General features: G+C 48.4%; 9 protein-coding genes across 9 annotated transcripts; 4 read left to right on the forward strand and 5 right to left on the reverse strand.

Moving 5' to 3' along the window:
* Positions 1 to 94: 94 nt before the first annotated feature.
* EV420DRAFT_60085 (Vps51/Vps67-domain-containing protein) lies at positions 95 to 866 on the forward strand (the record flags this gene model as incomplete). Its single annotated transcript, XM_060482756.1, has 4 exons — positions 95 to 343; positions 394 to 489; positions 542 to 627; positions 680 to 866. Coding segments are annotated over 4 exons (572 nt in total), but the record flags the coding sequence as incomplete, so codon positions are not given.
* Positions 867 to 1,115: 249 nt separating this feature from the next.
* Positions 1,116 to 2,342, reverse strand: EV420DRAFT_60285 (uncharacterized protein). The gene is made up of 4 exons (XM_060482758.1): positions 1,658 to 2,342; positions 1,468 to 1,605; positions 1,377 to 1,409; positions 1,116 to 1,319 (listed from the first exon to the last, which is right to left on the reverse strand). Exons 1-4 carry the CDS (start codon positions 1,994 to 1,996, stop codon positions 1,278 to 1,280), a joined length of 552 nt encoding a protein of 183 aa, XP_060339530.1. The 5' UTR covers positions 1,997 to 2,342; the 3' UTR covers positions 1,116 to 1,277.
* EV420DRAFT_1496293 (uncharacterized protein) lies at positions 2,028 to 5,155 on the forward strand. The gene is made up of 2 exons (XM_060470887.1): positions 2,028 to 2,553; positions 2,602 to 5,155. The coding sequence occupies exons 1-2, from the start codon at positions 2,093 to 2,095 to the stop codon at positions 5,024 to 5,026; spliced, it is 2,886 nt and encodes a 961-aa protein (XP_060339531.1). The 5' UTR covers positions 2,028 to 2,092; the 3' UTR covers positions 5,027 to 5,155.
* Positions 5,156 to 5,170: 15 nt separating this feature from the next.
* On the forward strand, positions 5,171 to 7,425 carry EV420DRAFT_60070 (lanosterol 14-alpha-demethylase). The gene is made up of 8 exons (XM_060482755.1): positions 5,171 to 5,359; positions 5,413 to 5,526; positions 5,574 to 5,696; positions 5,747 to 6,214; positions 6,266 to 6,435; positions 6,494 to 6,962; positions 7,015 to 7,107; positions 7,157 to 7,425. Exons 1-8 carry the CDS (start codon positions 5,207 to 5,209, stop codon positions 7,226 to 7,228), a joined length of 1,662 nt encoding a protein of 553 aa, XP_060339532.1. The 5' UTR covers positions 5,171 to 5,206; the 3' UTR covers positions 7,229 to 7,425.
* EV420DRAFT_1616258 (WD40-repeat-containing domain protein) lies at positions 7,353 to 9,278 on the reverse strand (the record flags this gene model as incomplete). Its single annotated transcript, XM_060475102.1, has 6 exons — positions 7,353 to 7,583; positions 7,636 to 7,884; positions 7,934 to 8,692; positions 8,745 to 8,824; positions 8,874 to 9,016; positions 9,037 to 9,278. The coding sequence occupies 6 exons, from the start codon at positions 9,276 to 9,278 to the stop codon at positions 7,353 to 7,355; spliced, it is 1,704 nt and encodes a 567-aa protein (XP_060339533.1).
* A 261-nt stretch (positions 9,279 to 9,539) lies between these two features.
* On the reverse strand, positions 9,540 to 10,112 carry EV420DRAFT_1258332 (uncharacterized protein; the record flags this gene model as incomplete). Its single annotated transcript, XM_060466882.1, has 1 exon — positions 9,540 to 10,112. A coding segment is annotated over one exon (573 nt), but the record flags the coding sequence as incomplete, so codon positions are not given.
* Positions 10,113 to 13,119: 3,007 nt separating this feature from the next.
* Positions 13,120 to 16,850, forward strand: EV420DRAFT_60223 (uncharacterized protein). The gene is made up of 3 exons (XM_060482757.1): positions 13,120 to 13,297; positions 13,349 to 14,286; positions 14,335 to 16,850. Exons 1-3 carry the CDS (start codon positions 13,200 to 13,202, stop codon positions 16,389 to 16,391), a joined length of 3,093 nt encoding a protein of 1,030 aa, XP_060339535.1. The 5' UTR covers positions 13,120 to 13,199; the 3' UTR covers positions 16,392 to 16,850.
* Positions 16,851 to 17,795: 945 nt separating this feature from the next.
* EV420DRAFT_60453 (uncharacterized protein) lies at positions 17,796 to 19,044 on the reverse strand. Its single transcript, XM_060482761.1, has 4 exons — positions 18,973 to 19,044; positions 18,640 to 18,921; positions 18,124 to 18,317; positions 17,796 to 18,069 (listed from the first exon to the last, which is right to left on the reverse strand). The coding sequence occupies exons 2-4, from the start codon at positions 18,911 to 18,913 to the stop codon at positions 17,935 to 17,937; spliced, it is 603 nt and encodes a 200-aa protein (XP_060339536.1). The 5' UTR covers positions 18,914 to 18,921; positions 18,973 to 19,044; the 3' UTR covers positions 17,796 to 17,934.
* Positions 19,045 to 20,745: 1,701 nt separating this feature from the next.
* Positions 20,746 to 22,505, reverse strand: EV420DRAFT_1472913 (uncharacterized protein; the record flags this gene model as incomplete). The annotated part of the gene is made up of 7 exons (XM_060469089.1): positions 20,746 to 20,948; positions 21,139 to 21,266; positions 21,522 to 21,584; positions 21,633 to 21,694; positions 21,782 to 21,899; positions 22,050 to 22,136; positions 22,474 to 22,505. 7 exons carry the CDS (start codon positions 22,503 to 22,505, stop codon positions 20,746 to 20,748), a joined length of 693 nt encoding a protein of 230 aa, XP_060339537.1.
* Between the last annotated feature and the right edge of the window lie 1,406 nt (positions 22,506 to 23,911).

The raw sequence follows: 23,911 nt of genomic DNA on the forward strand, positions 1-23,911 counted from the left end.
GTCACACGACACGCTTGGACGCGTCACTACACGTGACTCGCGATTGTGTGACCGTGACTTAATTGGTCACCTCCCCCGGACTTCGGCCCGAACTCCATGTCATCCCAACGACCATCCATTCCCAGACCGCCGCCTTCTCCTTTGCGACCAGGGTCACCACCTGTCAATCCATCTCCTTTGAGCTCTCAGACACCTTCTACAGGAGCTTTACTAAGTGCGAGACGCCCAACACCGGCGTCTCCACCGAAAACACGAGCCCGAGATCTGCTACGGAAACATTATGGCCTAGGTGTTGGTCTACCCCCTGCGCGACCTGGAGTTCCTAATGATCCTATGAATATGGGTGCGTCATTAATGTTGGCTGCGTGATGATCGACTTATATGAATGAATAGATTCGCCTGCGTTCGACGCCAAGGCGTATTATGAACAATTAATTACCACATCAACCCTGCCCGCATTGCTAAAGCAAGAAAACGAACTCGTTTCAGGTGAGATGTGAAGGAAATACGTCACATTCGTTTGAATTGACCCAGTTGACAGAGATACGGGAACTTGACAGCGAACGCCAGTCATTGGTTTACAACCACCACCACGAGTTGATAGCTGCTAGTGATACCATTGCTGCTGTGAGGATAACTCTCCCTAAATATTCTTTTTGCTTTACTCATCTTCCATTAGATGAAAAGTCGGGCAGAGAGCCTGGATGCCGACCTTGATCTGCTCAAGGCAGCCTTCTCCGAGATATCACGTCTCGCAGAAGAGGTTACAGTGCAAAGTCAATCTGCGGAAAACAAAGAAGATACTCCTGTTTCTAGTTGAGTGCCCCCTATCAACACTTCTGGAGGCCGTGAGGTATAGGATCGGAACCTTGGGGTCGTCGTATTGTCATACCACTAATTCACGATATCACACTATGTATGCAACCTGTACCACTGGTATAGAATCCGAGTAAGATACCGATTCTCTCGGCAGTACAGCTCGTTACGTTCCTTTCCTGTGGCAATTACCTTCAACCCAAGGGGACTTGTTGTATGCTCGCCACCCATTGCTCGGACAGTCCCATGCCAGTTGAAGCACCCAAACAGGATGTGGTATTCAAAGCCCATGAAGGGGATCGTACTAGCTACTAGGGGCTCGTCAAGGTGATAGAGACTTGGGCTTTTCCGTTCGTCGCTTCTTCCTGGTAGGAACCTTTCCTCCTTTCGGAGGAGGGTTCTGTGACGAAGATTTAGAGGCAGTTCGGTCTTGTAGGCCTTCAGTCTTCTGTGACGTGGCCTCACGCTTTGTCTTTCGCGCTAGGAAGGCTGCCTGCTTCAGTCTCTACAACAGCAGTGATGTTTGAATTTCTGTGTCACATAGCAATACAACCACGTACCCTTTTTTCCGCTTGAGATGCACGCCTTGTGTTCTACTACGTTGTCAGAATTGATGAATCGATGCAGGGACCTATGCATCCTCCTCCTCACCTTTTTCTTTGCACGATTGGAAAGTCCTTCCGAGGACTCGTTGACATCTTTCGAAGACGGAACATGCTCCCTAGCATCGTCCTGGGGGCTCGCTAGAGCAGAGCGTTGTTTGAATTTAGAGAACCTTCGAATATGATGCTGTATATGTTTATTGAGTGCAACACTAACGGCTTGGGAAAATGATACATGCTTTAGACTGTAGATGAATTTGGATCATCGACGGGCCCTTGAAAAGTTTTGCTGGACAAACGAAACATGCTGTCATGTCGATGTCTTGGGGGCTATTGTAGAGAGGATTTTCGAGGATTTGGGCTACTGTCCTCACTTCTGCCTCGTCATCGTCATCCCCGCTACCGTCTTCAACTTCCACTTCCTCTGCTTGGGCTTCATCCTCAGAAGAATCCGAGCTTGAATCAGACTCGTCTGAATCGGTATCCGGGATACCAAGCGCTTGCTTGAATTCACCGTCGATTCCCAAGGCCTCGTCCTCGGCTTTCCTTTTTAAACGCCTGTCCACTCTTTTAAACATGGAGGAGAAAAGTAGATGTTTTTGAAATTGATCGAAGAACGGAAGTTGCCGAAAAACTTTCTCCCAGCCATTCGCGCTTGACAAGGAAGGTAGTCCATGTACAACGTCCACCGATGTGCTGCGTTACGTGGTTCCCTTCTATCCGACCTTCGTGTCGCCCACTGTGTCCATTCTCAAGCCGACTCACCCAAACATAACGACAGGCAGCAAAGAACACCGGCAGGCGTCCAGCGTTCGAAATTCCAGCGTCAGCCTCAAAAATTCCACAAACAGCCATCGCCTCCCGTCGATTTCGATTCTGTCGAAACTTTGGCAAAAAGGCTTATTGAAACATCTGATCAGCGTGAAGTCTCGGGATGGAAACACACAAAATCACTACGTGGAGACGAAATGCGTCTAGCTTCCAGCATAAAAGTGAAGCAGGACATCCCTCGGTTTTCTACAGAGAAGCAGGCAATGGAAGCAGTTGATCCAATGGATCGATTCGAGGCGTTAGCCGATTACGAGGTAGTTCCAGCAGTCAAGGTAACTCCGGGAACCTTTGTAGAGATCAGAAGGTGTGTATTCCTTGGCTGGCGTTTTGTCCGTTTCTTATCCTGATTCAGGAATTCTTGTGTTGCAACTGGCATTGTCTTGACGAGCTCTATAATAGCTCGCCGAGAAGTGACTGTGTCACTAACGGAAAGAGGAGAGATGTTGCATCATCAGCCAGACGACATTACCTTTGCTGTCCCGGGCGTCGTCTCTGAGGACCTGATACAACGCAGCGGCCACAGCGATTTTTCATCCAATAACAAGGAACACCATGCTCGCGTACAGATCCTCAAACAATTGAAGGATATCGGATCTTTAGTCAACGACCTTCGAGTCCCTGTACTCACCACCCTTTCCACCTTGTATCCCACTCTGCGAAACTCCAACCCAGAGAAATGGGGACTGACCAACATATCTGAACTCACAAGAATGTTCAAACGTAACCCTACGTTTGTTGATATCTTCGCCGTCCATCTCTGGGTGTGGAACAACCTGGATAAGTTTTCGCCTGCCGCCACTTATTCCGTTACCCAGAACATACGCATCCGTCCCAAGAACCACTACAACCGTATAAAAAATATCACCACTTGGTCTCATCAGAAGGCCAGTCCCATCGACTCTTTTGCGATGAAAGCCAGGCCTGTCATACAGAAAAGCCGTCGACACCAAGCTGAATCCATCGGTGAATCCCCTTCGTGGATTCCTGGTAACCATGAATGGACGCACACCGACCTTCTGATCATTTCGTACCTCTTGGATGCGCTTCGTGCAGAAGGCGAGGGCCATAAAGAGCCCTACATATTGGGGCAGAGTGCCATCTTGAAGAAGGTGGACCCTGATGTTATCTTGGTAGATCAGGATACTATATATCAAACCCTTCTTGGCATTGGTGTGGCTGCTCCCTGGCATGACATGACCGCTATCACCCCGACGGACGAAGGAGACCCAGAGCATGAAGCAGCGATTGTGGCTCGCTCGATGACTACGGCACCGTCATCGGATGTCCTGGGTCCTGAAGATCTATACCGCACTGATCCCCTCCAGGCCGTCCGCCACGATTTCGGTGACATGAACGTGTATGTCATCGATGATCCAACGGCCAAGGAACTTGATGATGGTATATCTGTTGAGAGAATACCTACGGAACCCGATGCCTATTGGCTCCACGTCCATATCGCCGACCCAGCCTCTCTTATTCCGCCGACACACATCTTTGCTGCACAAGCATTACGAAGAGGACAAACATACTATTACGGAACACGTACATTCCCAATGCTTCCGGCCGCTTTCACGGGTTCGAAAGAGTTTGGGTTATCTTTGGGAGACCTTTTGGAGTCCGGGAAGTCTCAGCGCGTCCTGACCTTCAGTTGTAAAGTCAACCTCAAGGGCGACATACTCGACTACAAGGTCCGAGGCGGCTTGGTAAAGAACATCAATCTCTTGACATACCACTCTGTCAATGACGCTCTGGGATATCCTCTTCATTCCAATGTTTATCCATTTGGTGACAAACCCCCTCTTTCAGCTCGTCACTCCTTGTCCGATAAACACGTCGAGGAGCTCCGTATGTTAGATCAGATTGCGCGTGCATGTGTGGCGCGACGGTTCAGGGACAACATCTACATTACTAGTAGCAGCAAAGCCGATATTCAGTTCGACGACGTTTCCTCGATACGCTCTCTCACGATGGATCCTGGGCATTTCCGCGGGTTCGTTGGCATGGCTTACTCGGTTGAGGACGCCAAACGGGCAGATTCGGGTGCACGCAGCCTCGTTGCTGAGTCAATGAAGCTTGCGTGTCGTGTGGCATCGCGATTTTTCTTAGAGCATAATATACCGGCCCTTCGGCGCACTCTGCAAGCACCAACGCATACATCGGATACAGATCTGCAAAAAATTCTTGACATGAGAACTCCAAACGCCTATGTCGAGCGTACATCCGCCCTTCCCTATGTCCTTGCAGAGTCGAAGTCATCGTACTCACTGGAACCTCGTGGACACCACCAAATAGGTAGTCCAGATGGTGAAGGATACGTGCGGGTTACTTCTCCCTTGCGACGTGCGGCTGACTTGCAAGCACATTGGCAACTCGTCAATGCCCTACGTGGCACAAGGAAACCGTTATTCAGCCCCGAGGAATTGATGCAGTACACAGAAGTCTTTTGGACAGCTGATCGTTACAACAAGCGCATGGAAGGCCGTAATCGTGCGCTCGGGCAGGTTTATTATCTGCAGCAATGGTTAGCAAATCCTGCTCTGCGTGCCGACCGGCCCGATCCCCTGCAGAACTTGGAGGGAGTCGTGATGGATGTTCCCTTCTCGCATGTCAGTACGAAAAAGTATCTTACAGTGGTACAAATCGAGTCGCTGGGTTTGCGGGCATTCCTTGGAGATATGGTCAACATTGACGATGCACCACTTGGTGCAACGGTTCCCATGAAGCTCAGTCATGTTACGACTGGATGTCGACCGATGATACACATGTCGCTGCGATAGATTTTAAGCATGGCAGGAGTGTATATTTTGTAAAGTATGGCTTTGTATAATACACATCACCACTCTTAAAAGTCGAACATTTCGATCTAATCTAATCTAATGTGATCTCGTACGATTTTTTAAAAACGATCTCACGGAGCAAATAAAATAGAACGGCTTTACCAGCAACCACCACTTGCCATGGCTGAGGTTTTCTCCAATGTCTCCGCCGTTCTGAAGGATAACTGGCCCGAGTACCTCGCCAATGCTCAAATTCCAAGTTCTCGCTTCATTCTCCTCGCCCTAATAAATATCCCCGTTCTCGCCGTCGTCCTCAACGTTCTTCGACAACTTGTTCGTCCAATGCTCCCCTTTTGTCCGCCAGCTCTCGTTGATTTCTTTTCCAGCTGCCTCAAGATACCTCCAAACCTCCCGTTGTCTTCCATTGGCTTCCATATATAGGCTCTGCCATCTCCTATGGCAATGACCCTCTCAACTTCTTTTTCTCCTGTAGAGAGAAAGTGCGTTGCCTTCAGTTTTCAGTCCTGCCAACCTCACAGCTCGCTAGTACGGCAATGTGTTTACCTTCATACTCTTTGGTCGACGTGTGACCGTGGCCCTTGGAGCACAGGGAAACGATTTCGTCCTTGGTGGTAAATCGATCGTCTTCAACGCGGAAGATGCCTACGGAGTAATGTGGCCTTTTACTGTTTTCCGCCTTTTCTGATCCACCTTTCGCAGGCATTGACGATCCCTATCTTTGGTGATGATGTTGTTTATGCCATTCCCAACGATCAGTTCATGGAACAGAAGAAATTCGTCAAAGTCGGTCTCTCGACTGACAACCTACGCGCTTACGTCGGCATGATTGAAGACGAGGTTGAAGAATTCATCAATAACGACACGTCTTTCCGGGTCTATCAGGGGAATGATATTGAGGAATGGGGTTCCTTCGATGTCTCGAAAGTGATGTCTGAAATTACCATCCTCACTGCTTCGCGGACATTGCAAGGAAAACACGTCAGAGGCAACCTGAACAAAACCTTTTCCCAGCTGTTCAACGATCTTGATGGAGGCTTCACTCCTGTCAACTTTCTTTTCCCAAACTTGCCTATGGAGAACTCAAGGAGGCGAGACCGTGCTCACAAAAAGATGAGTGAATTCTATGTCAACATTATCGAGGAACGTCGGAAGTCTGGGAATCTTGACGTGAGTTCCGCTTGTCGACAAAATTATTTTGATTCTCACGATATTGGGTAGGAATCGGATATGATAAGTGCCCTCCTCAAACAGAAATACCGCAGTGGAAAACCGGTTTCCGACAGTGAGGTTGCTCACATGCTCATTGCTCTCCTCATGGCAGGCCAGCACACGAGTCAGGCCACTGGCGCTTGGGCGATTCTTCATTTGGCAGACCAACCTGACTTTGCGTAGGTTGTTTCTCGTTGTAGCTGGTTGCACTCGTAGCTCACTGAACCACTCTTTCAGTGAAAAGCTTTACAAAGAGCAGATCAAACACTTCGGCACTCCAGATGGTTCGATTCGGTCTATGACGTTTGAAGAGCTGCGGGAACTCCCCCTCTTGGATGCATTGATTAGAGAAACGCTGCGTCTTCACCCACCAATTCACAGTATCATGCGCAACGTTCGTGATGACGTTCCAGTTCCTCCCACGTTATCTGCTCCTTCCAAAGACGGCGTCTATGTTGTTCCCAAGGGCCACTGGGTTTTGGCATCCCCCGCTGTCAGCCAAACAGATCCCCTGATTTGGAAGGACGCGATGACCTTTGATCCCTACCGGTGGGCTGATCCTGAGGGTGCCGCAGCCCAGGCCCTCAAAACGTATGTTGATGAGAACGGCGAAAAATACGATTATGGCTTTGGTGCTGTAAGCAAGGGGACCCAAAGTCCTTATCAACCATTCGGTGCCGGTCGCCACCGGTGTATCGGGGAACAAGTATATTATTCTTTGATCGCAGCGATTCTTATTCTTACTGTCCATTCACTAGTTCGCATATCTTCAACTGGGAACCATCTTGTCCACGTTGATTCGTGAACTTGAGTTCCGTCTACCAGGTCCTGTTCCTGAAAATAACTATCATGTACGTCTCCACTAAGGAAAAAAAACCTAACTAATGTTTTAATGAACAGACTATGATTCCTATGCCGAAGGAGCCCAGAAGTGTCCACTACAGACGGAGGAAGTTTGCAAATAGAGCATAACGCCTAGGTTACTGCATGTTATTGTTTGTTATTGGCGACACTTGGGTTGGCGTTACGATAAATTTATTCATCTATACCATAATGACCACACCGTGCGAGAGATACAACATTCGACATTGAGTCGCTAGTCATCATTGTCTTCGTCTTCTTCATCGCTTTCAACGCCAATTACACCACCATTTCCTCCATCTTCATGCTCTCTTAGTACCTTGCCTGCTTCCTTTAGCTTCGTCCCAAATGCCTTTCGAGCGCCGAAATTAGCGCCAACGTCCCACACTTGAAGTTTAGCTTTGGATCCGCCAGCGGCTACTGTGAGAGGATCATCAGGGGAGAAGGTTGTGGAAAAGACCTTGCCCTGTATATAAAGTTAGTCAGGGATACGCTCGACTATGGATGCAAAGACTTACGACGCCAAGATCCCTGGAGGTCACTAACGACACATTCATCTTACCACTGGAGTCATCGACATTCCATATCTTCACAAGCTTGTCAGCTCCACCAGTCACTATGCATCCCCGGATATGGGGGTTGATGTCAAGCGCGGATGTGGCCCCATCGTGTGCCGAAAGAGTGAAACGTGCCGGTGATGGTGTTTCTAAATTTGAAGGAAGATTGCGGACGTCGTAATTGAGTACCAGCCCATTCTCCAAAGCGACCTAAGCTTAGGTCAATGAATGTTCATGATAATTTGTAAGGGGTACTTACGTAGAATCCTGCCTCTTCCCAAGGGTCCCATCGTAGAGCCTCCACATCGCTCCCAAGGAAAGCACCAACGCCAGAATCTGGTGACCGTGAATCGAATGTCCGGACAGTGCGATCGTAGCTCCCCGTAAGGAGTACACTAGGATTTTTCTCGTTCCATTGCACCGCTTGCACCTTGTCCTTGTGGACATCAAAGCTTCGAATCGCACCATCGGTATCATCCATAGAAGGGCCTCGGCTTAGATCCCAGAGTTTCACGGTCTTATCTGCGCTGGCACTGGCAAGTAGGTTCCGTTGAACCTTATTCCAGCTCAAACCCAGTACTGCATCGACATGATAGCCTTTTTCGATGGACCGCGACTTCATTTTCTTCTTCTTCTTTTTCCCACTTCCTGAGGGCACTGGTACGTGAGCTTTTGTAAGGTCGGGTCTGCCGAGCATAGTGTTTGGATATATGGATTCGACGACGTCTAAGGACCATATCTCGATCTCAGGATCCATGGTACCGACAGCAATGTAATTGCCAAAGCCGGTGCTGGCTGGGTCGTTGTTACTGGAAGTGGATGCTGGAGGAAAATCAAGCCACTCGAGGCATAGAGGAAAAGCAGGGAGCATGAGGTCGTGATGAACATAAATATTGTCTTGCGATTCTTCGTAGATGTATATCTCTAGTTGAGATATTTCGTCTTCGGTTTTTGCAACCACAAGTAGATTATCTGTAGGGAGGATTTCGAGGTCTTCACGTTCATTATCATCATCGTCCTAAATACAAGTTACAATTATGCGCCTCTGAAAAAAAAAACCAACAACGAACCTCTTTCAGTGTGATGTAAGGATCCTCAGAGTTATCCTTGTAGTAAGTGAGACCTTTTATGTTGCTGAATGGTCCAATAGCTATATCAAATGGTTATCGCCCTTTCCTGTGAAAAGGCAACAAACGCACCATCCGTTTGTACGTCGTCGTCGTATTCGTCAAGCTTATATTGAGATAGATTGTCCGTATTTGCTGTATTCGACGTCTCATCTACATCCATTGCATCGCTGTCCTCGCTGTCCTCAACAATAATCGGTTCATTATCTCCCAGCCTGAGATGGGATTTACTCACTCGACCCAATTGGCTTCGTCGTCATCTTCTCCTTGATCATCTGCCTCGACACCCTCTGCCCCCCTACCCATTAATTTTGCTGCTTCGTGTGCTCTTTGTAGCTCTACACGAGCGTCCTCCAATTCGATCCGTGCGAGACCACTGACCCGCTCTAGCTCTTGGTCATCCAGAACGTATTTTGAGGGTATTCGTGCGGAGGCGCCCCGTCGCACCCATGTCACAGCTGAGATAAGACTACTCATTGCGGGCACAACAAGCTACAATATGGGAAAGCCTGGCGGGAGAGCCCAGTGAAAAGTCAAGAATCGAGGGAAGAAGGAAAATATTTTAATGCACATGATCCAATCGGTAACTACTATAATAACCGGCCAATTGCCGAACTCAAACTTTGCTCTCCGCCACGGCCGTCATCTTACATACATGTATATATGATTTTTTGCCTGGTACTCATACGGATAAATAACTGGTAAGAGGCATAAAATATCCATTCCCTCCCTTAAAATTTACATTCCTAGCCATGATTTCATTGCAGACCATCCTGAACGGTGATGGGGACGCGTGATTTCCCAGCTAATAGTAAAGATAAGTAAAAATACTAATGATAAGCGTGGAATGTGAACGCACTGTACAATCAGGTCTCCCCTTGCGACTACCTGCCCGTCCAGTAGGATCGGCATACCTCCGTCCTTTATCTTGTACTGACCATGTCGCCTTTTCTCCTTCCCATAGCTAATACGAGCAGATAGTGTCGTGTTGTCCAGGCCAGTGAAATGTATACGCCCATCCTTTCGCTGAAGGTTTTCTGACCAAGGCACCTGGACCTTCATGAGGAGATCTTGTCCGACACGAGCAAAGGCGTCGTGGGCAACTTCCTGTGCAACGAAGACGATATCCTGGAAGGAACCGTCCCTGCGTTGGTGTCCGACGTTCGTGAAGACGAAGCTTGTGCCATCCTCACAGCCAGGCGGAATGTGCACGTCGAGCACGATGGTTTCTCTGATACCAGAGAGATACGATCTCGTAATCCTAAACCGGCACTCTTTACCAAAGAATAAATCCTCTAGTGTGAGGGCCAAGGAATATCTCCATATCTTGGAGCTCCCTGTGCCGATTGACGATATCGGGTGCCGATGCAAGTGAGTGGCCGAGATATTTGGCTGATGTCTATTCAACTGTGGCCGTACGACGGTAGGGATTCCCTTCCAATCCGACTTGCGGGCCCGAGCCTCCTTTGTTGCTCTGCAAGTGTGTCACTTAGCGCATGTTCAGAGAGAGCGGCATAACGTACCGATCATGAGCATAAAATGCCCGCGACTTTGGAGCTTTTGATTTCCTTGAGGATGCCCTTGCGGGCGCGTGGTCGGGCTCTACGCTGATCCACTCTTCGTTACCGACGTTTGCCTCTGTAGACGACGAAGTCTGATGCGGGGAATATGGATGGTTGGACCGCTTCTCCGGTAACTTTTGGGAGCTGCCTGGTGGACTTGGCGGTGCAGTAGTGGAGGACTCTACACTGGCCGCCCCCGCAGCAGAGAAGAAACTGGCAAGCGTATCGGTGGAGTGACTGGGAGCGGTGTTATCCGTGACAATAGACACTGATCTTGTCATCCTCGAAGGGCTTGTGTTGTGAATCTGAGTCTGCAAAGGCTGCGAAGTCGGTGGACGTCGCATCAATGCCCTGTAAGCTCGGTTTATCTACGCGTACAAGTTACTCATTGGGCAGAGATAGACATTCATCAATAACATACTTGAACAAACCGTTCTGTCGCCCTGCGAATGTCGTCCGGGTTCCGATCAGGATGCCATTTTAACGCCTATAAGCTCAGTTTAGCACAGGCAAACCACTGACTAACAGCAGTCATCATACCTGCTTCTTGTAGGCACTCTTGATCTCTTCCCTTGTTGCCTCGGGCGGAATTTCGAGGATTTCGTAGTGATTCTGTTCCACTAGTGGGGGCGACATGATGTGGAGACGTCCTTCCCCCTCTCAGTCCTATATACTCGAGCACGACAACTTCGATCCGATACCCTTTACTTTCCGATTGGTTACACGGGAGTCTATACCATATGGTGTAGGCTGTGATTCTGAAATGAGCATTTTCATGGTACATCCCGGAGATGAAACAGTAAGTAACCAAGATCTCCCGATCAAGTTCAGAATTAACTATACTTCAGGTTCAAGGGCGAACGTCTCCTTCCGACTAACGGCTATCATCACTTTCATTATGCAAATTGGAGAAACATTTGGCCACTGCCGGGTTATTCGTTCATCTCTGTTTCTATTGACCTAAGCGAGCTGAAAAGACACCGTTCCCGAGCATCGATCTGGACTTATCAGCCGGAACGAAGAAATATACCTAGTTACCATATCTGGACTGCTTCTCGCCCTCAAATCGTCGTCCTTTCAATGCGTATAGGGTTATCGTGATGTCTGATAGATCGCTCCGAGTTGAAGCGGCACAGTGTCTTCATGGTTCAGTTTTTGGTCACTCCGCCGTTTCTCCGTTTCCGAATTGCTGCGGAAATGTCGACTGTTTATGTCCTTCATTAACAAGGAATTCAATGTTCCTCTAGTCGCATCAAGTTCCAACACTTGAGCTTCTCCTCTGGTCGCTGTTTGTTTCTACGCATAATCAATCTATGTAGTAAGTAACTCATTAGCACCTTATCAAGTTTGATACGATCTTGTTTCAGTTTCGGCGGGCGCTCCATCTCGACCTAACATGGCTAAAATTCACACTGGCTTCTAAGCATCGCAGCAGTCTCTTCCCTTTACGTTACAGCACATGCCGTCTCGCTGCGGAGTCTATTCGGAGGCTCTGCACATGTTTGGTATGTCACCTTCCGTGCCAGTTGAATGTAAAGCGTCTTTTCTTAGAGGGACCCAGAAGGTCAACAAAGAGGCTCAGAGAACACGCGTTTCCGGGCAACCTGCACAATCGCTCGAGGCTGTCCACTGAACTTTGCACAATAGGACATATATGTCGTGGATCTGTCATAACAAACTTTTCTAGGAATAATCCCCGATCTCTATCATGGATGGAAGCTCTTCGTCTCGTGGAGCGTGCATGTCCTACACATGAGCCAGTGTCTTCCCCCCACCAAATGCCGGCGGGATGCCACCGAGGGGTTTCATCATCGACCGAAGCTGTATTTTGTTGTTGGATGGAAATCACCTGCACGACGTCGCCATGAATCCGTGCCTTCTAGCCCTAGCTTTGGTCCTTTACTCGAATGCGAAGCATAACTGCGAGCACGCGCAGCCGGGTGTGACAGCAAGACCGTATCGTTCTTCCATGCTTCTTTGTATCATCCCATTCGTTTATGCGTACTTACCAGTTAGTGTCATTATCATGCCCTGGAACTTCTTGAGGTAGAGGGTTTGCCAGGTCGATGCGATTCAATCTTACACGTCAACGTTGTGTAATTGAGTCCGCTCCTACGTGTGTCCTGGGTCTTAGAGATCATACTGAATGCGTACCTCGCCTCTAAGGGCCTACATGTGTGTGGCTGAATACGCTATTCGAAGATCGCAAAATGGGAATGTCCTTCATTTTCCTGAATCCTGAGGACTGAGTATTGAATTCTGATTCTTGAAGGGGGACTAGTTCTTTTTCTGGGCCGTCGTTTCTGGAACACGTCCTGCACACCTCAGTCAGACGAAAGCAAGCGTATATTGTGGGTGTTTTACTGTTGCTGTGCCAGTGACGCCAGTGGCACTTGCCAGCGCCGCCTCAAAAAATTCAATTGTCGGACATTGGGTGGGATTGTGAGACATAAAGCGGTGAAATGCTGCAGACGATGAAATTGTCTGGTTTTTTTGCACAGCGAGGCTGGAAACTGCTCTGTAGATTCGCGCCTTCAACCATTTACTCTGATCGACCCGGCGGCGCTGAGTGGTTCGCCCTGATCGGCGAGCGACCAAAAAGGGGCTGGATTAGAAGAGGTGTATTTGTACCTGTTGAATCTGAAAGACGTCGCATAGTTGAAATTGTAATCTGACGTGAAGCAGGGAACGTAAGTTGTCACTGCTCTTCCACCATCGACGGCGGCCCAACTAGCAAATACCGTGGCGACTCACGTCGTTTCGATTCATGCATCCCCTACCCACTATTTCGCTGTAACTTGTTCTACCTTTGTACTTCTTCCATTCATTTCGGCAGATGAAGTCGAATCTCGACTTTCGCCTAGTACTGCCGAGCGTTTGCATTCTCTCGTTATTGCTGGAATATGAGGTCGCAGCATATACCGCTCTTCCGAGGTCGGCTAAATTTCTCTTCTCCTCTCTTCTGCTAATTTATTGGACGCGTAGGTGGGGCCAGGCCGTGGCCGTACTTAATGACTGTCTCTTCGTTCATGGCGGGAAGACAGACGAGTATAATTCATACTCGTATACACAAGCACCAACTAACAATGATTTACTTTATCTCTCACTATCTTCATCATTCAATCTGACATCGCCACCCTGGGAGTTGATCAGCAGCTCCTCTGATACCTTGACTTCACAAGGCCCAGCGGTAGCTTGGCATACTCTGTCCGGACTCAATTCTTCGAGCATGCTATTATTTGGTGGAGCCCCTGCCACCAATTCTGCCACAGTCTCGACAAATCGTGCCGACTCATCCTGGATGCTCGATGTATACGTCCGGTCGGCGCCTGAGTGGGAACAAGAAGCATTAGCATGGGCGGGGCAGCCGACGAGACGGATACACCATTCCACTGTCACGTCGATTTCTGGCCAAGTATACATAATTGGCGGAGAGAGGGCAGATGGTTCCGGAGTCGCCCTAACAGACCACTATGTGTTCGATCCCGATAGCGAATCATTCACCCAGCTCCCCTCAACCGACGGCCCTTCAGATATTACGGGTCATTCCTCTGTAATTCTATCAAATGGCACGATACTCGTTTTTGGCGGCTATAGCCAGTCGCAAGATTCGCTGTTACTGTTTTCAACTCTATGGACTCTGGACACGACGCAGTCCACACTGTCGTGGAACCTGATTTCCCTATCGACAACTATACTGCCAAATCCAAGAAGGGCATTTGCTTCGACTTGCATTGACGGAAACAAGGTTGTTATTCAGGGCGGTAGCGATGCCTCCTACCAAACTACATACAGTGACGGTTGGATACTAGATCTATCACAGGACAGTCTAAATTGGGTTGAGGTGGATGCTTTGACGCAGGTTGGTGCTCGTCGTGATCATTTCGCTGTTCCTATAGGATCCTCAGTCATGTTTGGATTTGGTAAGTCCAGCGCTACGAGGCAACCAGTTCATTCTGACTGTTCGTCAGGTTACGGGAGTTTCGGTCCATTTGCTACCAATATTATTATCTACGACTCTTCGACTGGATCCTTTGCATCCAATTTCTCTCCTTCGTCATCATCAGGAACCACACAAACGATGCCAGGGTCGAGTCAGACGTCAGATCCCCATCCGACCGGTACCGGAACTTCTCCCAGTTCTGGCGGATCTGTCAGTGCTGATCCCTCCGCAACTAATCCTGATCCGGGTCCCAGCGATCCCACTGGTGGCGGTGGCGGTAGTGGTGGCACTCCAGCTGACGGAGGACACGGTGCTGATAGCGACCGAACCACCGCCATCGCCCTTGGGACTACCTTCGGAGTTCTGGGACTTATCGTTGGTTGCGTGATCCTTGTTTACTACGTGCGGCGTCGAAAAGGGTATTCCTTGACTGGTCGACGATTCATGGTTCTTCACGACGACACCGAGGATGGAGAGGATAGCCCTCAGCATGATCGTAATCTTCCTCTTGCCGGTGGCTTTGGCGAAAGAACACCGCATAGTAACGATGCGGGGTGGACCATTTTAAGGAGTATCGGTCTAGGGGGTGTTATGCCGGCCAGTATGAGTACGCGTCATAATCCAGAGAGACGAGATATGCTCGCGGATGAAGATACCCAAGATTTCGCTTTCTGGCACGAGAAGCGATGGAGGGAAGGCACAGGAAGTTCATGGTCACTCCGAAGTATTCTTGGTGGAGGTCGGAGGCGCAGCCAAGAACCCAGTGCCGCTAGCTCACTTGGCGCACCTTGGAAGGAGAAATACGATCCTTTCTCCGATGACAAGGCACTCATGGGGGATGCGGAGCCGGAATTGACGAGTGCCGGTCCAAGCAGACCCATTGCTAGGAGACAAATGAGCAACGGCAGCACAATAACCAACACCAGTTTTGTTGATCCATTCGCAAATTCTATACACGAGGAGCAAGAAAGGTATCATGATGTGGATAGCGTCGAGGACAATCTTGAGATGCCACCCCCTGCACGTTTCAAACTTCCAGCCCTCTCAATACAGACTGTACTCCCCGTGACTACTGTTAGCCACGCCCTCAGCCCGGTTACGGAAACATCGCGACTGTCCATTAACGATCCCAGCACGCCTTCGATTCATACCAATTCTAATTCTCATGAATACAATCTATCTCCGTTCGACAGTACATCAGGAGTGACTTCGCGTACCTCTTACGACCCTTCCCGCTCTCCAGGCCAGCGAACATCCACTATAATTGCTTCCGTACCAACACAGCCTATGCGACGGAGTGATTCATGGTGGGCACGTTTCTCTCGCACGAGCTTATTGGACCGACGAAATAGTGATTCGTCAAAGAGAGCTTCGCTGGACTTTAGAGACCCGAACCCGCCGCCGCGATTGGTTGCCATTGAAGAAAGCACCCATTCCGCGACGTCGGCGTCGCCGGAGGCAGACAACAACAGCACAGGATTTAATCGATCTTCGTCGCTTCATCCCGGGTCCCGCAGGGTCTCGAAAGTTTACGGCGCTCATGGAAAATCGTCATCTTCGTTGCGGACTGCAGATTCTGAGCTCATTGAAAGAATGGTTGGCACGATGGATGTAGCGCAGAGAGTGAGAACAGCTAGCCATCAAACCCGAGAGAGCACAGGGACCAGCCATAGCGTTGAAATCCCTGCTTCGGAAGATGGTTACCTCATGGAATATCTTGGTGATGACCATTCCATCGTTACTTCCCCGTCGGGCATCTTATCGTTGGACATTGCACATGGTCCCAGCGATACACCCTCTCGAAGTCTTACTCCGCCATTGGGACAAATGTCGTTGATTCCTGCATCTTCTTCTATCGTATCTCCTGAGAGTGAGGGCGTTAAGCGACCACTCCGTGGAGAATCCGTTGCCGCCCGTGTTCAGGCGTATGAACGCCGCATGAGCCATGACGCTGAACTTCCTGGTATCAACTTAAAAGAAGAGCGTGGCAGACGGAGTCAAGTGGTTGATTATGGTTTAGTACCCAGGCCCAGTCTCTACGTCGCCAATCCCGACCACCGTATTACGTCTTCTGGAGATTCCTAGATTGCTTTCTTCTTTACCTTGGGTGACGTGCTCCAGATTCCCGTACAAAATGCCGCACATATACTTACCAACATCTATCTGGATTTACTGGATATAGATTCGGTTGTCTATACAGTCGGACTTTGCTTTGCTCTCTCGCTATCTTATCTTTATATCTTTTACGATCTTACGACCATTGATGCCTACGACTTTTGTCTGTTTTACGCAAGGGATCTTTTCCCACTACACACATTGGCTGGCTGATGGACTTATCCTACCTACTGTACAACGAATACTTTCTGTATCGCCACCGCTATCACATGTACATTGGAAGGAACTTTTTCTTTGTTGCAACGAGGACTTGTGGTATAAATGTCTAATAGAAGAAACATGACTGTGCCTTGTATATTTGGATAAATGACTGTCAATAATTTTGGGGAGACAAAGGTTGATCCATAGGAGGGAGCAATGCTTAAGCTGGTACACACCTAATTAATCGCAGCGGAAATTTATGTAAAGACGCTGCATTATCTGCATTGCTAATATAGTCAGGTTTAGGGCAGGTAATCAATCAATAAAAGCCCTATCCCTCGCGCTTGAAAGTTGCTATGCTTTGACTTCCCGATAGGTGCAGACATAACAGGAATGGTGGTCGATAGCTGAGAGACTGAGCAGGGCCAGGGAGACTGAGAGGAAGAGGAAGAGGAGGAGGAAGATATTTATTCTGGTAGTCACATAACGTTCAAGTTTCAGTACATACTTTCACACACTGGAGTGGGGTATCGGCTCGGACGAAGAATGAGTGCGACATGAAGAACATACTCTCGGATCAGATAACCTGTTTACGAACCATGATCTCAGGGAAGACGCGGACTAATTCATCCCGGCATTGCCTCCCGCGCAAGGGGTATCGATGCATTCCGGATTGTCTGCGGCCTTCAAAAAAAGTTGATATTTCGGAGGATTGTGATGCGGTTGTCATTGCATATCGAGCTGTTAGAAAACAATCCGGGGTTGATCCAGACGCATTTAGGAACACTACGCATCTTTGAACAGCATGTCACCTGAGGGAAGGACTCATTTCTGACACGGATCCGAAATCTACGCTTCACCAGTCCCTTGTTCTCGTCTGTTCCACCCCTAATCAATATAGACATTACAATGCGGCAGCGTCGTGGCTCTGGCAAGTCTCGTTTACAGAAAAGTACGTCGAGAGTCATCGAAAAGCATAGATGTAGGATACAATATGATCTTGAACATCATCATCAGGGACTCAAGTCAAATCATACATCAAGGCGCCTGTTGTCCGCCGAAAGCTCCTCGGATGGCTAAAATGAAGCGTATACGTTTAGTTCTTGGCGGAAGCGAGTCTCGATGATGCCACGATAAACTCACTTGGAAACCCCTGCTCTTTCTACTACCTCTACTAGTCATCTTTCCCACGTTCTTCTTAGTTTTCTGCGCAGAAATTTACGCTCTTGCTGGAATATTTTCTCTATTTCCTCAAGTGTTCGTCCAACAGCTTCTGGATACATCAAGAGCACATGAAGGAAGATAGCGAAATTTAATGTTCCAAAGATAAAGTATATCTCCCACGCAATGTTGCTTGACCGTGGGGGGGGGGGGTTCCCCACACGAGAGCAAAATTAAACATCCAACTTGTGGCGGCGGCGAGGTCGACTGCCTTAGCAAAGGAGAACTTGAAGGTGCGTGAGGGATCGTAGGCGAAGAGAAGGATACGAATTAAACCAACTAGTGGAGAGGCAGGACCCATTGTTAAGGCAAAATTGCAAACAACAATGCTGTATCTGATGGCGGGAGTAGCGGACCATTGTTGAAACCTATCGCACCCCGTAGTCAATAAGGAAGTAGCTGCGCCTACAGCAGAATTATGTTCCCAACTTCCCGTGACGACCAGTGATAGCTGCACCTTGAGAGATATAGTACCTGATCCGTCCTGAGGTTCAGAGGGAGTTCACCAACGAAGCAGAAACCCACAAAACAACGAGGATTCCTGTGGCTATGACCACATCTGAAGCGCTAGGGCCCACCGAACGCAATCCAAGATTCAGGAGACAAAGTTATGATTTAGCGCCTTCAGTTCTTTCAGAGAAGATCCGTGCATAATTTCTTCGCACTCCAACACAACAAGCTCGTTCCAGATATTACCATCACCGTATAGATCTGTTAGAACATGAAACACATCAATTTTCCTTAAAACAGACATAGTCAACGTGGTACTATTACCGGGGCATGAAATCCCACTAACCTTTTGTGGGTCGGGAGTTTTCGGATAATACAGACATACCCACGCTGAGAATAGTGGCAGGAATCATCCACAGATCCCATGGAATATGGAAAGAAGTAACCTCATCGATGTAAGAGAAACCGAATTGAATGAAGTGTTGAGTGAGGATACCGCATGTCATGGACCACCGTTGCAAAGAGACAAGACGTTCCCGGATGTGAGGCTCGGCTATTTCCGGCTGGTAGATTAGTATACTGCCACCGAAATATCGTACAACTCGTCCAACAAGAATCATTCCTCTATCTGACGAATGGTATCAAAGAGACGAACTGTAGGCGGACTAGATAAACTTGCGACAGAAGCAAAGTAGAACCAATAGCCCATACTAAAACGATAAAAATGATAGTATTCTTGTGGACCGAAACGGTCGGCTGTTTGGGTAACTAAGAGCGAGCCCATGAGAGAACCGGCAGGCATAGCAGTCACAATAGTTCCTTCAACATTTGACCCAGGCCACTTCTCATATTCGGTTCCGGGTTTCAGACGAACTACCTAACTTCTAAGAGGAATTGTTCTTGTACCTGTCGTTCTATTCAACCGAAGATCATCTTTTAGCATGACAATATTTAGCAACACGATGAAGTGTGCAAACCCGCAAGCTGGCTGCCACTGATTCATGCAAATGAACCTAGGATGCACTATGTGATTCCTCTAACCAAGAATGACATCTTTCGGCCGTGACTAGAAGAATGGCGGATTCGACGAAATCTGGCGAATATTGATTGTACTGAGTTCACATAATCAAGATACCTTTCTTAGATCTAGAGAATGAAAATCGGAAGCGCACTCCTCGGCCCATCTTGAACGCTTTAGTTGCCACTGGCGGGGCAAAAGTAACAGAGAGACATACTATCATCCATGGTACTCATAAGAGAAATAAACGATCTGAAAACGGTCTTGTCATGGATCGGATGCGACCGACTGGCAGGGAACGAACATCATCGGACCGGTACTCCACGTGGAAATTTGCAACTTCTCTTGCTTCGTTCGTCCATCGCATCATCTGTTAGCAATATTGCCAGCTACCTGCTAAAACGCAGCGCTAGTTTCTCTCGCTCAACAAGATGGAGTTATCTCTCCTAGCGAGCATGGATCCTACTGGAATGTGGCCCCCCATCCGAAACCTTGGCGCGTCCAACGCGGCTGTTTCATTACATCGCGATGGAAATCAAAACATGCTGACTACGGATCTTTCTCATTCCCGGACAAGCTTTCGCCTTCCCAGTTTTGCTCTTATTTTTACAGCCTGGGCCCGCGGAAGCACGGACGTGAACTTTCTATCGCCTGGTAGCTGTGCACACGGTCGGGCTAACCCTAATAACGCAGGATAACCCGGGGCTATCCTTGGACCCCGACTGGCCGTCAGTCCTTGAAGTCCTGGGTCCTTGTCCATGGCGGTGGGCTAGTAGGGCTATTTCATGACGTCTGCGTCCTTGCTACTATCAGTCTGTCTTGAAGTATCATGACACCCTGAAACTGCGTAGACTTATCGAAGCGTCACAGGCTATGAAGCATTCGTTGCTCTTGTTCTGTCGTTTCTGACAATTCCAAGTTGGAGATGTTGGATCGCCGAGATACCCGGCGTCGGGCACAAAGTCTAAGTCTGGTACTTGCTGATAAAACCACGCCTGACGGCATAAACGTCTTATGGACCTATGCTTACGAGCATTGACATATTCATGGTGACGTCCTCCTAGACTCAATAGTTAGACCTACGGTCGTTTCTCGCCTCCGCTGACCGGGTTCGCGAGCTGTGCCCGATGGACCCAGGTTGGCGTGGTTCCTCTTTGTGCAGCTGAGAAGAGAACAAATGGATACTCGTATTGGCCGACTATCTCTGCGTGGCGATAAAATTTCCTGACCCACATGTGCGCCGTGTCTTCTTGCAACTAATTTTTGAGGACGAGTAACGGAGATAACAGCATTTTCCCTGTCATTCTTAAGCCCTTGTTCTTTACTTGTGCTGCGGACAGAAAATACAGAATTGGATCGGATATTCCGCGGTCCCAAAATTTTTGGTAGGCTTGCTACCTACTGGGCGCTGAAACTGATGCGTTGTTCCACCCCTCATCCCTCAACAGAATATACTATACCTCGTCGGGCTCCTCCAAATGCGTAGGTCTTTGATGGCTCCAGTCCGGTGCCGATAATCAGAATACGTCTTGCCAAAGTCTTGGTGTGTCCCCGGGCACCGTCCGCGACCACGTTCTCCTCCGATAGGTTCCTCGTCCCTACCCTCCGTCTCATCTGACCTTCTTCAGAGTTTACGCCTGCGTGACACCATTTTCAATAGAACCATGGTGGGTATATGAGTACCAAGACTGCGACAGTCACTTGATCGACCTGGAATGCAAAGTACTGGTCAGTTGTCGAGTCATCCTTGTGCAAGCTGCGCTGCTATATTCGTCCCAAGTACAGAGGTACTAGGGTTTGATAAGCAGGAAGTACAGCGGTTTTAACTTATCTCCTGGTCGTCTGGATACTGCTGTCTGTGATCCACTCCCGCTTTGGTTCGACGCAAACATCTGTGGCGTTCGTAAACACTGTCATGACGAGTAGTCTCCGAACGTATCGTATCGAGGACAGCACTGAAGAAATAGCTTAATTCATATCAGATAAAATTCAGCCATCCTAAAAACCCCGCATTACGTCTCACAGGATCGCATGGCGTTCAATCAAAGGACAAGCTGCCGATCTTCAAGATGGGAACAAATAAGTTACCACATCCCGTCCTTGCAGCTTCCGCACCATTGCTATCATGCCCTCAAAAATAAGTTCCGCTCCACTCCATTGGCTTTAAAGGTACATCACCGAGAATTCTGGACCTTGTATGTGATGCGCACGATAGTCCCAACGTCGTATCGTCCCTGGGTACCACAAGGTGCAACCATTGCCACCAATTGTTCCTGCATAGTGCTTGAGTTATTCTGATTGATCACTAGGCCGCCGCACACCTTTTCGTAAAGGCCAACATGCCAGTTCTGAATGAAAAAGTTGGTTGTTGCAAAAGGGACACCTGTTAAGCCCAGTAGAACGTAGATATAACAGCTGTTAATTCTGTCAGGTAACGGCTATAATAAGTGCAGAGGACGATAAAACTTACTGCACTCCAATAATTACTGAATAAAGTCGCAGCCGGCTGTCTTAGATAACACGCTATCCAGCATGCTGTGTCATCGTTGTCATCGTATCCACGTGTGCCCGATATCCCGTCATGCCCGCTGAAGCACAGATATAATAGCTGTTAACTATAACAACTGCGAGGGAGAGGGATATTTACGGTACTTGAATAATTTTTGAATAAAGTTGTGCTCGTCATTATCAAGTCCCCTGGCATGTTTTGTCAGCAGGATTATTCCGCACACGTGCACCTGCCGTCCCGAGTCCCGTCGTCCCGATCACCGACTATCCATCCTGTCGCTATGCTCGTCGTGGACGATGGTGAGCTCGTGCTCCATCTGTACTAAAACAGTCAAAATAATGCTTCTTTTGTCGGACCAAACCTTAATTTTCACCACTATCTCGACGTGCTCATTGCTCTTCAAAACATTGGACGTCGGACCGACTGTGATGTGTCAGCATCCGGAACCGGCTACTTGCGGGCCAACCGACGTAGACTGATGTCCACTTCGATGAGCAATTCTATCCTCTGAGAAGCATCTTAAGTATTCGGGTTTTCTGAGATTGCATGTATTCAAGCATAGCTACAATATGAGCAAATTACAAGGCAAAATACCAAGTGGATGATTAAAAGTCTGATTAAAGTCTGATCACTTCTGAGGCCAAGGGACTTACCCATATAACTTCGACTTATCACTACCAGACATCTTCGATGTCTGTTCCTCCTAGGACCTATATATACATGAGTTCATACAGATCCCCAGCTTGATAACATAGTCAACTACATAGCCTATGTCCGACAAATGGATAGAAGGACTGTCCATGAATATACTTAAAAGTAATAATATCAAGTCACGGTCATTCATGTATATATACAGGATCACTGCCTATGCCGTCGCCCTCAAGACTCCATGTGCTCCCTGTTCCATCATCACAAGCAGGCATAGGTACTATGATCAACATCATAGATGCTTCGTGCAGGCTGAGAGCAGGTGGGAATTGGGTGGGAATGTCATGGAGACTTGACAAGTAAAGTATTCTTTACCGCATGTGCAGTAATTAGCATACAAACAATTGATTGTGATTATTCCACTTTTTTCCGTATTTTTTTGCGAAGAAACGAAGTGGAAACTTCCGCCGTCGAGAGGGACAGCGAGCGAAGGGACGGGAACATCGGGTGTTGATCGGGAGCTTCGAGAATGACAGGATATCGGGCACACGTGGATACGATGACAACGATGACACAGCATGCTGGATAGCGTGTTATCTAAGACAGCCGGCTGCGACTTTATTCAGTAATTATTGGAGTGCAGTAAGTTTTATCGTCCTCTGCACTTATTATAGCCGTTACCTGACAGAATTAACAGCTGTTATATCTACGTTCTACTGGGCTTAACAGGTGAAAAGGGACGAGAGTAAACACGTCATTAGCGGATTCCAGGCGGTCTCGGGCGGGGGTTAGAAGCGATGGTCCCACAGGAACATCCTCCTTGAAACCGCCGCATTGCTAGGCGGGTTGGAGACGTCCTCAGGGCTAGAAAATAATAATTTGAGGTCCATGAACTATTTGGAGCCCTATTCAATGATAGTGTTCGTCATTATGAGGTCCGATTTGGCCGACGAAACATATCGGAGTAATATGATGTGGTCACCATCAACTACGGGGGAAGCATCAGTGAAGTAGACAGTCGATCTTTTGATCGCACGTCGGACACTACTTAATGGGACTGTGAATCACCAACTCCTACAAGTCACCGTTGTCGAGTTGTACACCGGTTCCAAGTCAGACGTTTCATCCTGACCGTTGCCTAGTGCTGAGAGTTTGGAGATAAGTATGAGAAACTGTAAAAAAAAGGATGTGCTAGTAATTGTTTTTTAACTGATGCAATCTGAGATGATTAAAGTCACTATAATCATAGAATTAGAAGTAACCCGAATCCACTCCTGACGAACTTGAACCGCCGCGTCGCCCCGATGATTCGTGGTTCCTGATTTCGAATTTCATCACAGGCGCTCAATGCCATGTTTGTCTGCAGATCCCGCCGGGTATAGTTCGCTTCTACCGCGAGCGCTCCGAGCTTATGAGGGGCCCCAATTGAGAGCGATCATCTAA

This window comes from Desarmillaria tabescens (assembly GCF_030435595.1).
Source record: "Desarmillaria tabescens strain CCBAS 213 chromosome Unknown EV420scaffold_1, whole genome shotgun sequence".
Taxonomy (NCBI): domain Eukaryota; kingdom Fungi; phylum Basidiomycota; class Agaricomycetes; order Agaricales; family Physalacriaceae; genus Desarmillaria; species Desarmillaria tabescens.